The 14,652-nt window shown below is 32.4% G+C and overlaps 1 protein-coding gene and 1 long non-coding RNA gene across 2 annotated transcripts; one reads left to right on the plus strand and one right to left on the minus strand.

Annotated features, from left to right (window-relative positions):
* Positions 1–255: 255 nt before the first annotated feature.
* LOC132302254 (uncharacterized) lies at positions 256–1,633 on the plus strand. The gene is made up of 2 exons (XR_009480793.1): positions 256–620; positions 1,440–1,633. It is a non-coding gene; the product is annotated as an uncharacterized LOC132302254 (long non-coding RNA).
* A 2,331-nt stretch (positions 1,634–3,964) lies between these two features.
* On the minus strand, positions 3,965–8,478 carry LOC132303458 (65-kDa microtubule-associated protein 8). The gene is made up of 11 exons (XM_059800718.1): positions 8,087–8,478; positions 7,783–7,986; positions 7,289–7,546; positions 6,980–7,192; positions 6,605–6,760; positions 6,364–6,523; positions 6,101–6,252; positions 5,919–6,006; positions 5,465–5,538; positions 4,747–4,821; positions 3,965–4,592 (listed from the first exon to the last, which is right to left on the minus strand). Exons 1-11 carry the CDS (start codon positions 8,168–8,170, stop codon positions 4,278–4,280), a joined length of 1,779 nt encoding a protein of 592 aa, XP_059656701.1. The 5' UTR covers positions 8,171–8,478; the 3' UTR covers positions 3,965–4,277.
* Positions 8,479–14,652: the final 6,174 nt, after the last annotated feature.

The following is a 14,652-nucleotide window of genomic DNA, read 5'->3' on the forward strand; positions in this document are numbered from 1 at the left end:
TTGGGTTGATGTGGATATTGATGAGGATGTTTCCTACGAGGAAGGACCAGTTCAGATCATTGACACTCAGTAGAAGGTGTTGAGGAACAAGACGATACCAATGGTGAAAGTCCTTTAGAGACACCACGGAATTGAGGAGGCTACTTGGGAGCTTGAACAGGAGGTTCGGTCCAAGTATCCAGCGTTGTTTTCTTCTTCAGGTATGTCTTAATTTCGAGGACGAAATTTTTTTAAAAAGTTGGGAAGAATGTGAAGTCTGTGTACATAATTGTGTGTGTGTGGTGTGTGATTTAAATGAAAAAGAAAAAGAGAAAAGAAATATAAAACAAAGTGGGACCCACATCACTTTTTAAGTGATTTATGAGACCAAAATTGCTCTCTGCTGCTCTCTCTCTCTCCCGACTGCTCTCGGCTTCTCCTTTTTTCTTTTTTCTTTTCTTTTCACTTCAACTTCCATTGTTGATTGCTCCTTCATCTTTTGTCGGATTGAGGTGCCGTTTGAGGCAAAACGAAGCTTGTAGTGAGCTCTACGCATCCATACTATCAATTTCCAGATTTGAGTCTTCCTTGGAGCTCGAATTTGGAGGACCTATTCTAGGGATTTCGGCTTGGATTGTGAGGTAGGGACATCTTAAGCCATGGAATCTTGCTCTATAATGAATCATGCTCCTCTATGTGTGTTATAGCATGTTTAATTGTTGTTGATTTTGATTAAAATGATTTAATTGACAACATGCTAGTTATGTAAATGTGTATAACATGGTTGAATGAAAAGTATGTCTATGTGATGGTTGTTTACATTTTTTTTGAGGTTACTAACATGCTATAATGATGCCATGAGAACATGCTTATTTATTCTTGTGCTAAGTTCCCATTTGTCATTATATTGAGATCATGACATGAGCCTACATCTCATTGGGTTGCATGAAAAAGGGAAGTGGTTGTCTTGAAATGAAAATGGGGATTTGGGAATGAATGTTTTGAAAAAAAAAATTGGTTTTGACAAACCCGGTCGCTGCGGGGTTACCAACGGGCCAGAGGTTAATGTAGCCTAGGGAGGACTAGGGAGAGTACCCTAGCGTGGTTGAGCTATTCGGGCCCCTCGACGGCGCCACGGGGTCACCAAGGGCCTAGGGACGGTAGCCAATCCTCCTCTCGTCGCGGCGGGGTTACCAAAGGGAGTTACATTAACTTTGAACGTGATGGTTTTAAGAATGAAAACGGGGAGTGACTTTAGCATGCATTGCATCTCACTCCATTTGCATTTGTGTGTGATTGAATTTGACTTGTACTTGTAATTATTTTTCCCCTTCAATGCATGTCCCCAATCTCCCATTGGCCTATACTTTATTTGGATTCACTAGGACACAAGAATTGTGTCTTAAGTGTCACCTGCTGAGCTATATGCTCACCCCTATATCTATATATATTTTTGTCAGGTCTTGGAAAGGAACTGGTGGATGACAACCCACCTCAAGCTTGAACGGCATTAGAAGTTCACTTTTGTATCTTTGTATATTCCCCATTATTTTGTAAAACACTAGAAGTGCAAAGATGTATAATTATTTTGTGGAACTTTGTCATGTAATATAACTAAAGTATTGATGATGTTTTGGATGGGGATTTGATAGTATGCAACTTGTTGATGAATGGATGGATAATCCTAGTTTGAAGCATTGTCTAGATTAGTTGGTTGTATCATTATCTTTTGTTGCCGTGAATTCGGAATTTGAGTCATGACAGGTTAAAAATGCAATTAAACAGGTTGTGATAGGCCTATTTTTTAGGGGAGGTCATGCCGAATTTTTTTTTTTTTTTTTTTTGTTTAAAAAGTATTAGTTTTGAGTCGTTACAGGAGATTTGTTAGAAATTTGTTTAAAATTCATTTATGACATGACAAAAATCTATTGGCTACAGAAGTGTGATGGTGAAGCTTCCAAAGGAAGTTTTGAATATACTTGGACACCAAGTATATTTTGGGCTATATATAGCGTTGCACACATTTGATCCAAGGCCTCCAAGATCATCAAAGTGAGTTTGAAATATCACTTGGAGAGAGAGAGAATTTGGGTGTAATTGGGTTTTAGGTGTGAGCCACTTAGCCTTATATCTCTTTATTTCTATAGTGAAATATTGATTTGTATTCTCCTCGTGGACGTAGGCATATTGAACCACGTAAATCCTTATCTCGTTTGTGTGTACGCTGTTTAATTTTTCTTGTCATTAATTTTTCTCTTTATTCTCGTAAACTCCTAATCGATCCTTTTTTCATAACAATTTTTAATTTTATGATTAATTCATAAGGTTTCTATTAGGTGCTACAGCGAATAAAAACCCAAAGAAAATTTGCATTTCAGGTACTGGTGTCTCAGAAGATCATTGTGCTTCTATAATGCTTGAAGGCAAAGGTACGGAATAGAAAAGTATACCATAAAATAAGGATAATGCAATATTTTTGTCTTGAAGGAATATGAAATTGTCCAAGTGCTTCTCTGAATTTCTTTTCTTTTCTTTTTTAAAATCAAGAGGATTCACAACAATGAGCTGCGCCATTGCAACCTCTCGGAACCCAATTAAGCAAAGGTTCACAACAATTTCCCTCAACCTATAGCATGCTGGCAGTCTCCCTCAACCATCACACTCTTGCTATATGCCCAAGACAGTAATATTTTTAGTGCTTCTTTAAAAACCAAAATCTCTGCCAAACAAATTCAAGTTTGAAACATTCCTTCCTTTTGCTCTTATTGATTGATGGTCATCCACATGTTGTCTTGTTTGGTCTAGCTATACTCTTGGTGCTTTCACTGCATTCTGGTTTAGCTTCAGCTTCTGTGGCTTTATCCTTGATGTCTATGACCTTATGGTAGTTTATTGTTGTTCTGATGGTGGGTTGTAGTTTTAGTGCGTGCATGGGTTTCAGTTTGCTGCTGAATTCCTGATAGTTTAACTATTAACTTTTTTGTTTCTAATGTTGTTTGTTGCTAATAAACTGTGTGTGTGTGTGTGTGTGTGTGTGTGTGTGTGTGTATATATATATATTTTTTTTTTTGAGTCTGTGGTTCATGAATCATGGTATGGCTTTCCTCTCTAAACCTTTCTTGTGTGATGGACTTTGTCCCCAAAGTATTCTCTGGTCTGTGTATTTCATTTTGAGTTGTTGACAGCACTGATTAAGCAAAATTATCTTCTTGTTTTTTTTTTTGTTAGTAAGGTTTATATTAACTCTAAGTAACTGATATTTACTATATATTCGTTATTGAAGAAAAGGGTTTCATATTTAAATATGCCTGAACTTCAACTTGTAGCTGTTTGGATGGTTCATCTGTGATCTCTAAGCATTCCTGTGCTCCTTAGCTGCAGTCCTGTTAAGTTTCTTATCTTTGGTTTTTGCAAATGGTTCTTTTCTTTGGCTAATAGTGTTAAGTTTGTTACTGTTTTTTCTTATATTTTGTTTTTTGCAAATGGTTTTTTGCTAATAGTCTTACTTTTGTTGGTGGAAAGCTCGTTGTAGTTTGTTGCATTTTTTGTTGAGGTTTATTCCTCTGGTATTCTGTTGTTGCCTGGTGGCTTAATAATATGGGATTAGAAAGAGCATATATATGTGTGTGCGCGCTTGAACTGCTCAAAGATTGATTTAAATTTTGTCATTAAATACTCAAATCAACAGCTTATTTTTTATTTTGAATGATAACAGCTTTATACTCGGCCTCCTCATGTCTCTATTTGTAATAGTAGTTTACTAGATTTGTGTTAAAAGAACTTACAAACCAATATCTTTCTACTTTAATCTTATCTAATTGTATATGTAGATGCTATACAGTTAGATATAGTAGTTGTCTTCCAGTTTTCCAGCTATAAAATCTTACAAAACTCAATTTAAAATCAGGAAGTTGCAAGCCAATATATTTCGACTTCAATGTTATCTCTGTATATGAAGATGCACAATTAGAAAGAGAACATGACTTTACTCAATTCAAAATCAGGGAACTAATGCTCCTTGTTAACAAAACTTGCCTTTATTATACTTTCAAACATCAAATTAATCGGTACTGGTAATATCACATTGCTCATCTACAAAACCCAAAAAAAAAAAAAAAAAAATGTCGTAAACTTATTTTTGTTGGCACATGATTTATGGGGCTCTTCTTAAGGACTCAAGACATAATTACACAAATATCATAACACACTGACATAGAATCTGAATTATTTTTTTGAAGCTTTCTATGATCTTCTAATTTATGAAATCCCATTGCATGTGAAGCCCCAATGCATGTGATTCAATAAGGCGACAAGTGACAGGAAAATGTGGGGATCATTGAAGCTGCATCTTCTCTATGATGAGAATCAAGGCCGGCTCTAGCAAATGTCTTTTGTCCTGCCTTCTTTATGAGGGATATGCCTTGCGTTGTCGAATTGATTCTATTTGATTCTAGCTGCTGTATACCCAGTGAAAGCCTTCTATTTAGAGGGGTGGCAGTGCTAAAACCTCCGTTCAAGCTTCTGTTTGAAAGACGCCGATTACTTGTGCTTGGCCTCGAGCTAAACAAATTTTCTTGCTCGACTACTACTTGAGTCTGCACCTTCTTCTTTTCCTGTGGGGGGTAGAAACAGCCTCAAACAAAAGTAGGTAAAATTGAAAGAATTCATTGTAGATATACGCGCTTTATTTTATCATATACATCCATACTAATCTTAAGAGAGCATCACAAAACATAATTTTTATTGTAGTGTCAATGATATACTAACCCTTTGTCTGTGCTTTTCCTCTTCTTTTTCCTGCCTCAACATATTGTACTCCACCAACATTGCCAGTAGAGGTACCTAAGCAAGTGAAGCATTCATTTTCCATGTAAGAGTGACTTTGGTTTATAGAGAAGAAATGCAGAATTGAAAGGGATATGGAGAAATGCGAGATCAAGCAACAAATGATAAACAAATGTGGCTTTTATTGACGTTAGGACAGCAACTTCTTTTCATTTAACACGAAGCAAATAGTAAGTCCTCTTCCACTTCTATTTTATCATCATCGTTTGACTTGAAGCGGATAGTGTTTGTGACAGAACTTGATCTGATTAGCATGATTACAGTGAAAGGGGTTTGCAGTTCAACCTTGTTGTGTTACTAAATTAGTTAAGTTTCCAATCACTCCTTATTTAGCAATTTAGTTGAAAATGTATTGGGAAAGACATTTTCTGTTGAATATAGGGTCATTGTCTTGTACAATGTTAAAAACTCAGACTAACAAGTCTCAAGTTCAAAACACTTTGAGTCTAAGAGCAGCCACTTCCTTTAAATAATACTAAAGGTTAGGGTTGTCTGCTGTTCGCCTCCCAGCAGCCAACTTAGGCGTGATGCACCGGACAATGTATTTAATTTTTTTAAAAAAAAAATCAGTTGAAATTGTAACTAAAGCTGGCAAGAGAAAAAAATAGGTCACAGGAAATACCATAATAGCATGTCTTACCTCATCATATAAGAAAACCTTTTTTCGTTCTTCTTCCCAACTCTTAGTCTTGGCTATCAGTGAATCAACTAAAGCTGCATGAAAAAACAGTGTTAGAAAGTGTGTTAAAAAACAGTGTTAGTCAATATAATCAATTGTTGGTACTTGGTCCTACTTCCATATGATCTCATATTCACAGAGTTGCCTATAACTTGATTTTGGAGCATAGTGCCTCAGGCTCTTTGCATTTAATCTATTTTTTATGTCAATTCATTGAATTTTCTCATTAGGAAGAATATTTCCAACCATACAACCAATGATACACTTGGGTTATATTAGCAGATAACAATGTTTCTTGGAGTTATTTCTGCATTTTTAGTTCTATATCTTGGAAACTTTCTCTTCTTTGACATGATTAATTCGATTCAATGGTCTCAATATAGTCAATGTTGAAAGGAATTTTGTTCGAATTTACCTGGTATTTTATTAACCATTATCCGGGCACGTTCTGCACGTCTCAGATTCTTGTGAGCACCTCTGCTGACAGAGTACCTATTCTCATCCTGAAAACATGCATAAGCAAAGAAAATATTGTAAAATATACGGGAATGGTTTGAGCCAACTAATCAAGTAGATTAAGAGGTAGAAAAGCCTGACCCTGCTATAGTCTTCCAACCATCGCTCCTCATCACAGGCTAGAATCCATTTTTCGACCTTTTCCATTATAATCTTCCTGCTGGAAGCTTCTTCTGTTGCTTTCAGTATCTGTTCATCCATGCTCATGAGCAGCTCGGCATGGTCAATCTCCCCTTTCATATTTTTGTTCAGAAAATAGTTTAGTATTACATGTAAAAAAATAATAATAATAATAATAACAAGATCATATTTGTGGAAAATGACTATAATTCACTCAATCCCACCGGAGTTTATTAAATTTATTATATTATCCATCTCTGACCGCGAAGGGATCTCCATGTGGGATCTGCTGCATATCTCCTCGAGCTCAGTCTGTTTCTTAAGGAAAAGCTCTTTCATCTTGCTTGCCTTTAACTGATCCAGTCTCTTTACTTCAGCCTCGGCCTTGAAACAGTGTGGTCATAAATGCAAATCTTATTAGTAATAGTGATGCTATTGAGAACCATCAATTATATAAACACTAACCTGTTGGATTATGTCAAGAGCGAGGCTTTCAGGATTGGATATTTCGGCTGATGAAGCTGGTAATAAACGGGTAATATGGGAGAACAATTTACGGTCTTCATAGGGTGTATCCATAAGATTCCACAAGTTTGTCAATGCTTTACCAAGATGATGAAGCTGCAATAGATCATATAAAATTTTGAAGCTAAACGCTCAAAGTTCTGGCACCATTTATTTATTTTTGTGAATTTTCTTTAACATTCTCATTTCAAGATACAGATTGCATATATGTATGATTTGCAATTCATGGCCTCGTATTATCAAGACAAGTTAACTTTGCAAAGATCGAAGCTCAAATAAAGGCAAGGTATGGACAAAGTATGATTAGGTTTGTACCTTCTCAAGGCGCATTTGTTTTTCGTCTTGAAGAGACTTAACAGTGATGTTTAGTTTAGCCAAAATACTGTCACTGATGTTCTTCGACAGCCCAGACAATTCATTCAAACTCGGGTGAACCTTTGTGATGATCATGGAGGAATCCATCCCCAATGTGGAAGACAACTTCCGAACTGTGCTTATATATTTTTCCACCCTCTGGAGTCTCTCACTCTTTGACAAAAAAATATATATATATAGAAGTCCATTAATTTGAAGCACACTTGATTAAATTCTTACAAAGCGATTACCGGATCAAATTTATAGTACCTTCTCATTGTGAAGCCTTTGTAGCTCAGTTTGGTACTCCTCAAGTTTCTTGAGCGAGAGATCATTCTCATTGACTATGACATTTGATGAAGAATCACCATACTCCGATTTACCTGCTATTTCTGCAGAAATTTTCTGAATTTGCCCTTGCACGGATTTGAACTGCTTCACTCTCTCCTCTTTCCTCAACTGCATCTCTCGTAAAGCCGGGGTTATTGAATCTAGCTGTTCCTTCAGCGTTCCCGCCATTTTCTCTGGCTGTCACACCCCAAATATTTAGAATCAGCATATGAAAATACATTTAAATCAAAGACCTTCTGGGGACTCACTCTTATCACTATTGTCACTTGAATCTCTGAAATTTTGCATTAATCTTGAGTTATGTAGGACTTCTCTGCTAACATTTTGCAACTAGTTTTCTCTGTTCATTATACTATAATTTTGTATGATCTACAGGCCTGAATCTCAACTGGAATTAGAATGGAGTAACGTACCCGTCCTGGGAGAGAGCGTTCGCCAAGGGACAGAAGGAGATGGGTGAATTCGGCCTCGGAATCAGCCAACTCCTGGTGCAGTCTAGCTCTGGAAGTGTTTGCACTGTCAACTTTTCTTCTATGAACCTCTAGACACTCCTGTTCCAAGTCCAATAGCACTTTTTCTCTTTCAAATTGATCCTCTCCAACTTCATCCCATATCATCTGTTTCAGTATGAAAAGTGCTCGATCAATTAAAACAAATCAAGATCACTATCTATGTATAAAATCATCAGTAATTACTAGTAGTTCAAGAACAACTTGCCTGCAATTCTTGAAGCAAATACCCACATGACGTTTCAAGCAAAGCCGAGCTTCGTGAGCCCATTGGTGTTTGGAAGGACCCCATATGGTGGTAGTTCCTTGGAGATGGGAGGAACACAGAGAATGCTAGACTCCTAGTGATCAGAGAAGTTCCCTATTTTTTTATTTTTTTTATTTTTACTTCTTTTGGTTTTGAAAATGTCATTGAAGCAAACTAAAGATTGTGGGATAGAGTGGACAGAGAGAGAGAGAGGGGGAGAGAGATAGAGAGAGAGAGATTGGGAGCTGTGGGTGTGAGCATTTGCTTAAAAGTTAAGTCTGGCAGAGGTTGGTGATGGTGATAGTGGAGCTTTGGGTTCAAGGTTTCTCTATTTCTTTTGTTCCTCTCCTGGTTTCTTTCTTTCTTTGTTTCCCTCTAATATGTTATTTTGAATTTAATTTTTGCCAAATATATATATATATAATTAAATTTGAAAATAATGGTGTTTCTATTGAATAAAGGTGTAGTTTCCTATTCAGATATAATACTGTTTCTGTTGCATCATTCTTGTGCTCTACACAAGCCCTTTTACTTTTAAGGCTATAACAGAACTTGATACCTAAGCAATCTATGCCAAGTGGTGTTGATCTAAAGCTTCACTGATACTGATGATAGCTTCAGATCATATGTTTGATGATTGATCTTTATTTTTGGTAATAGCCTACTGTTATAGTGAACATTCAAGCTAGAAAAATATGCATCTAAATTAATATATTTCATTTCGTAAATATATAAAATAACAAGCCCAATAGTATAACCTTTCCATTCTCAGATGAGGAACGGAAGGGTTCGAGCTCGGGTCGGGTGTGAATAAAAATTGTGTGAGTGATTGTTTAAGTATGATCCTAAAAAGAAAAAAAAAGGCACAAAAGTATTATTAAACTAATAGAATTATATAATGGAACAAAAACAAAATTTGGAGCTTAAATCCCACAATTCCAAAAATTTATAACATGCAAAAACAAAACCCTAAACTAAATTGCAGCTAACATCAACATTTGATATAATATAAAAGAAAATTCTGTTGAAAATTCGCACCAACCTAACAGAACTTCAATGCTAGCCCTAAAATCTACATTTGCTTGAATGAAAATTCAATATATTTTTTGAAATATAGAAAAAGTGAAAGGATGGAATTAATAATTTTGTAGAGAAATAAGGGCGTACTTGTTAATTAGGGCGGCACATTTGGTATTTAGGGGACATATTTGTTGTTAATTAGAGAGGGACAATTTTTGTCAGTTTCTATAAAATTATATATATGATATTAAATTAGAAAATAAAAATTGCAATGGGGACAGCTGCCCCTTCAGGGCCCTATGCTGTCGTGCATGAATCCTAAGTTCATTTTTTGTTCGAGAAGTTAGGTGCTCAACTAATTTGATCACCAGTCAAGGCCCTTAATTTTAATCTTTTTATTTTTTAAATTATTTTAAGGAAAAAGGACTCAAACATAAATACACACTCACTCATAAAGTTACTATACCAACTAGATCACCTATTAATGCCCGATGATTATTTTGATCTCAGGACCCATATTTGACACCACCACCGCACCACAGGATTTAAAAATCAACTTACCTTATCTTGAACAAAACTTTCCAACTTGCTTACCTTTTTTTTATTACTACTTTAATATAATTGAGCTGTCCTTTTCTTTTGAAAATCCTCTTATTAATGAGGTTGATCCCTCAAAGTGTGAGAGTTTACCTTTTGATTTAACATTATCTAAATAGAATTGAGCAAATTTTATTTTCACCTCTTGTACAGAGTTTGTAGTTGGTAGATGCAACTATGAATGTCAAGGACCAAATCATAACACACATATATATAGATGCAACTATGAATGTCAAGGACAAAATCATATCATATCATATATATATATATATATATATATATATATGTTTGTATGTAATTGACAACTCATGAAAAATTTGGAGTAAGTGAGGTGGTAGCTTGAGTTTGAAGTAACACATGGGTATTCTTCTATTAACACATAGGACGGAGCCAACTTAGGACCATGGAGCACGTACCCTCTGCCTAGGCTGCCCATTAATTTTTTAAAATATATAGACATATAACTTGTAAATTATTACATAGTATCCCCTCTTAAAAATTATTTTTCCTCCAAAACAGCTCCCTTGGCCAGTTGGCCCATTACGTGTGTGTGTGTATATAATCTAATTTGTAAAATTTTATATAGTGCCCCGAAATAATTTCTGACTTCGTTCAAACTTATTATGTATCATCCAAAACAGATGGTGAGGGTTTCATCTTCTTTGATCCGCATGGTCGATGATGAATGCATTTTGAATAGCTAATATATGTGTACCAGTAGCCTAAATATTATTGAAGAATTACATGGATTTGAATTCTCTCTTTCTTTCTTTTTACCTATTCCTTCTAATCTGAATCTTATTAGAGCTTTAATTTTTTTTTTCTTTATTTGTTTTTTTCTCTTTTTGTTTGGTTTTAATTATTTTTTAAAAATTAAAGTCAATTATTATTCTATTTTAAGATATAATAAATAGGGTACCAATGGGCTTTCAGTTATTAAGCAATAAAAGTATGGGCTCGCTCACCACCGATGGATTTAAAAAATTAAAAAGAAATTACGCTACCGGGATTCTCGTGAGAGAACCGAATTTGCCATAGATTTTAGCTACAGCGGATTCTTGTTACTTCTTTCCAGTTTTATATATATATATATATAACGTAAAATTTGCTCAAACTAGAGGTTCTCTGTGTAATTCATATTAATTTATGTTTTTCAAAAAAAAAAAAAAGAAGAAGGAAAAAAGGTTGAAACAATTATTTTTTGAATGGCTGGGAGTCTATGTTGAACCATTAATAAACATAATGTCAATATTATAACATAATTTTTATTTATTAGTGAGGTACGTTGACCTTAAGAATCAAAGTAAAAGAATGCATTTACTATTTAAAAAAAAAAAAAAAAGAAGAAGAAGAAGAAGAAGAAGATAATATCGAAAAGCTGCATGATATAAAATTTAGTGGGAGGAATAAATTTCATTTGAAAATTAATAGAGATTTTTTTGTCTATAACTAAGAAAATTGTTGACTTAAAAATTAAAGGGGTGAATTGCATTAAACTCTTTTTTTTTATTTGAGTTTTGTATTAAACTACTCTTTTTTATTTATTTGAAATATACCACACATTTATATCTACTACATTGTCACTCTTATTAGTCATATATTCCCCACCATTGTAGCACATGCTCTTCTTCGATCATACTCAACATCTTTTGTTTATTCATAATATAAAATAATGTACCATTCATAAATATAAAAAAAATCATAAAAATAAAAATAAAATATCGAAAGTTGCATAATTTAAAATATTAGGTTCACCCTTGATCCGGTGTCATGCCAAACATTGGATTAAATTTTAGTGGGAGAAAAAAATTTCATTTGAAAATCAATAGAGTATTTTAAAATAATAGATCAACCATCTCATGCTCCTCTTGCAAAAAAAAAAAAAAAAAAAAAAAAAAGGAGGAAATAGACTTCAATAAAAATGTTAAAAAAAACTGTGAACGCGGGTTTGATTTGTAAATTAAAATTCCTAGAACAATTCCAATTTACCCAAAATATGAAAAATCTAAAAATGAGAAATAAAAGGATGTAAATAAGTTATTTTTATTTCTGAAAAAATATGTATGATTTTTATTTCTTTGCATTTTGAATTTTTATTTTCTACTTTTAAAAAACAAAAAGATTCAAAATTAATATTTTATTCATCACAAACGATATAAAAAATTATATTTTATTCTATATTATCATCAAACTTCTTAATTCAATACCAAATTTATTCCACAGACTTTTTCATTACCAAATCACATTTTATTTGACATGTTTTTTAATATTTTTTTTAAAAAAAATTAAATTAAATATATAAAAAAAAATTATTTGTTTTTCTCTTTTTGTTGGTTTTACTTATTTTTCAAAAAAAAAAAAAAAAATTCTGCTTCCGAGACTCAAACCCGGGATTCTAGTGAAAGAATCGAATTTTCCATTGAATCCAAAGCTAATTCTAGATTTAAAATAAAAGATTACTTACCCATATCTTATTTCTTTCTTTGAAACAATAATATATATATAAGCTTCTATGTACCATGAAAATATACTAGCATTGAATCAAATTCTAGTGGAGGATTAAATTTCATTTGAAAATCAATAAAGATTTTTGTCTATAACTAAGAAAATTGTGGACTTAAAAAGTTAAATGGTGAGTATTTTGTCCTAAACACTCCTTTTTTTAATTTTTTTTTTTTTTAATCAAAAAACCCCTCTCAACTAAGGTGGTGATTTAGCAAATAGACAAGAAAGGGAGTTGTTTCGACGTTTTCCTACATATGTTTTAGATAAAAATACCTGTGCCCCTGTTTGATGACATTATTATACAACTGTTTGGCCCATGCATTTAATTTCCTATAAGATATTCTTATATTATAAACTTTTTAAAAATATATATATATATTAATTTTTAATCTCGTCATAAAACAGACTACTAAACTATTAAAATACCATCTAAAAAAATAATAGAAGTGTCAATTTCTATAAATGACTTGTTTAGGTTATTTAATAAAATAAAAAAATTAAGATGCATTCATAAAGTAGATTTCCAAATAGGTCTCATGGATATTTTAATCAATTTCTATTTCAGTTCGGTTCGTTAAATTACTCTCCTAAGATAGTTGAAGGGTTTTTTTTCCCAAAAAAAACAAATAATAAAAAATAGAAAAGGGAGTTGAGTGCAAAATGCAAATATTAAAAAAAAAATGGTTTAATGTAGTTCACTCAAAATTAAAATAATAGATTCGCCATTCCACGCTCTCTTTGAAATATGAAAAAGATTAGAATTATAAGACAAAATATGAACAAAAGGAAATAGACTTCAATAAAAAAATAAAAAATAAATAAAATAAATAAATAAATAAATAAAATAGAAAAAAACCATGAACACGGGTTTTGATTTGTATATTAAAATTCTTTGAAAATTTTTAATTTAGCCAAAATATGAAGAACTACACATGTAATAATGAGACGTCTATTATGCAAATTTAAAAAGAGATCAACTTATTTGTAACCAAGTGAGACAAAATTAACAAAATCAGATTTGATTTACTTAAAACTTGAAATGCCAACCGAGAGCACCAAACAATCTGCATCACATGGTATATGGGAGCCAGTGGTCTAAAGATTGTTCAAGAATTACATGAATTTGAATTTTCTCTATTTTTTTTTTTTTTTTTTTTTTTTAGGAAGTTTAGAAACACGTTCACACATCCAACTCACATACCATTATATATATATAATTTTATTTTTCCTTAGAAAGAAAAGGTTATACCATTGGACTAAATGCCATTTGATATTTTTGAATGCTTTGGCGCTTTTCTTTTTCTTTATTTGTTTTATCTTATTTCATTTTCTCTTTTAGTTGATATGAATTTTTTTTTTTTTTTGGGGAGTTCCAAAATTTTGATTTGGAGAAAAAAAAAAACACAAAAAGACAAATTCCGCTACCGGGACTCGAACCCGGGATTCTCGTGAGAGAACCGAGTTTTACCAAAGGATTTAGCTACAGCGGACTGGTATGATTTGTTTTCCATTTTATATTATATATATAATACATAATTTGTTCCATGGACTATTGTTGAATGTGACGTAATTATTTCTTAAAATATTCAACCAAACTTTAATCAGGCATAATTTAATTAGAAACTCTATAAAATAGAATAATATAAAATTTTAGGCCCACCCTTGAAATATTCAACCAAATTTTAATGAGGCAAAATTTAATTAGAAACTCTATAAAATAGAATAATTCTGAAGATTAATCACCCATCTTATTTCTTTCTTTGAAACAATAAAATATAAAAACAAATAGAAATAAGCTTCTGTGTACCTTGAAAATATACTAGCATTGGATCAAATTCTAGTGGGAGGAATAAATTTGATTTGGAAATCAATAGAGTTTGTTTAGTCTGTAACTAAGAAAATTATGAACTTAAAAATTAAAATAATATATCAGCCATCCCATGATCCTCTTTGAAAAATGAAAAAAAAAAAAAAAGAAGAAAAAATTAGAATTACATAAAGAAATAAGAACAAAAGGAAATAGATTTTAAAAAAAAAAATGTAGAAAAAATCATAAACACGGGTTTGATTTGTATATTAAAATTAAAATTCCTAGAACAATTCCAATTTACCCAAAATATGAAAAACACAGACCTAAAAATGAGACTCTTGCAAATTTCAAAAAGAGATTAAACTATTTGAGATTCCGAAATAACTCTCAAAAAAAAAAAAAAATCACCTTATTCAAAAAATTATTTTCAAGCCTCCTAACATTGATTTCTAAACTGGTCATACTATTTATTACCCAAATAGTAAATGCATTTAATCAACATTTAAAATTCTTTTCTTTTTTTATATATAATTTATTTTTATTTCTGAAAAAATATGTATCATTTATATTTCTTTGCATTTTGAATTTTTTTTTT

The sequence above is a fragment of the Cornus florida genome, unplaced genomic scaffold (assembly GCF_030987335.1).
Source record: "Cornus florida cultivar Cherokee Brave unplaced genomic scaffold, ASM3098733v1 CherokeeBrave_3.0.0_Hap2_Chr04, whole genome shotgun sequence".
NCBI lineage: Eukaryota > Viridiplantae > Streptophyta > Magnoliopsida > Cornales > Cornaceae > Cornus > Cornus florida.

Bases quoted from the DNA above. Each gene is read 5' to 3' on its own strand.
- LOC132303458 (XM_059800718.1), bottom strand. From the start codon at position 8,170: ATGGGGTCCTTCCAAACACCAATGGGCTCACGAAGCTCGGCTTTGCTT. The intron at 7,547-7,782 runs GTACGTTACTCC...GGGGTGTGACAG, and splicing joins AACGCTCTCTCCCAGGACGG to CCAGAGAAAATGGCGGGAAC. The intron at 6,524-6,604 runs GTTAGTGTTTAT...CACTGTTTCAAG, and splicing joins CTCTTGACATAATCCAACAG to GCCGAGGCTGAAGTAAAGAG.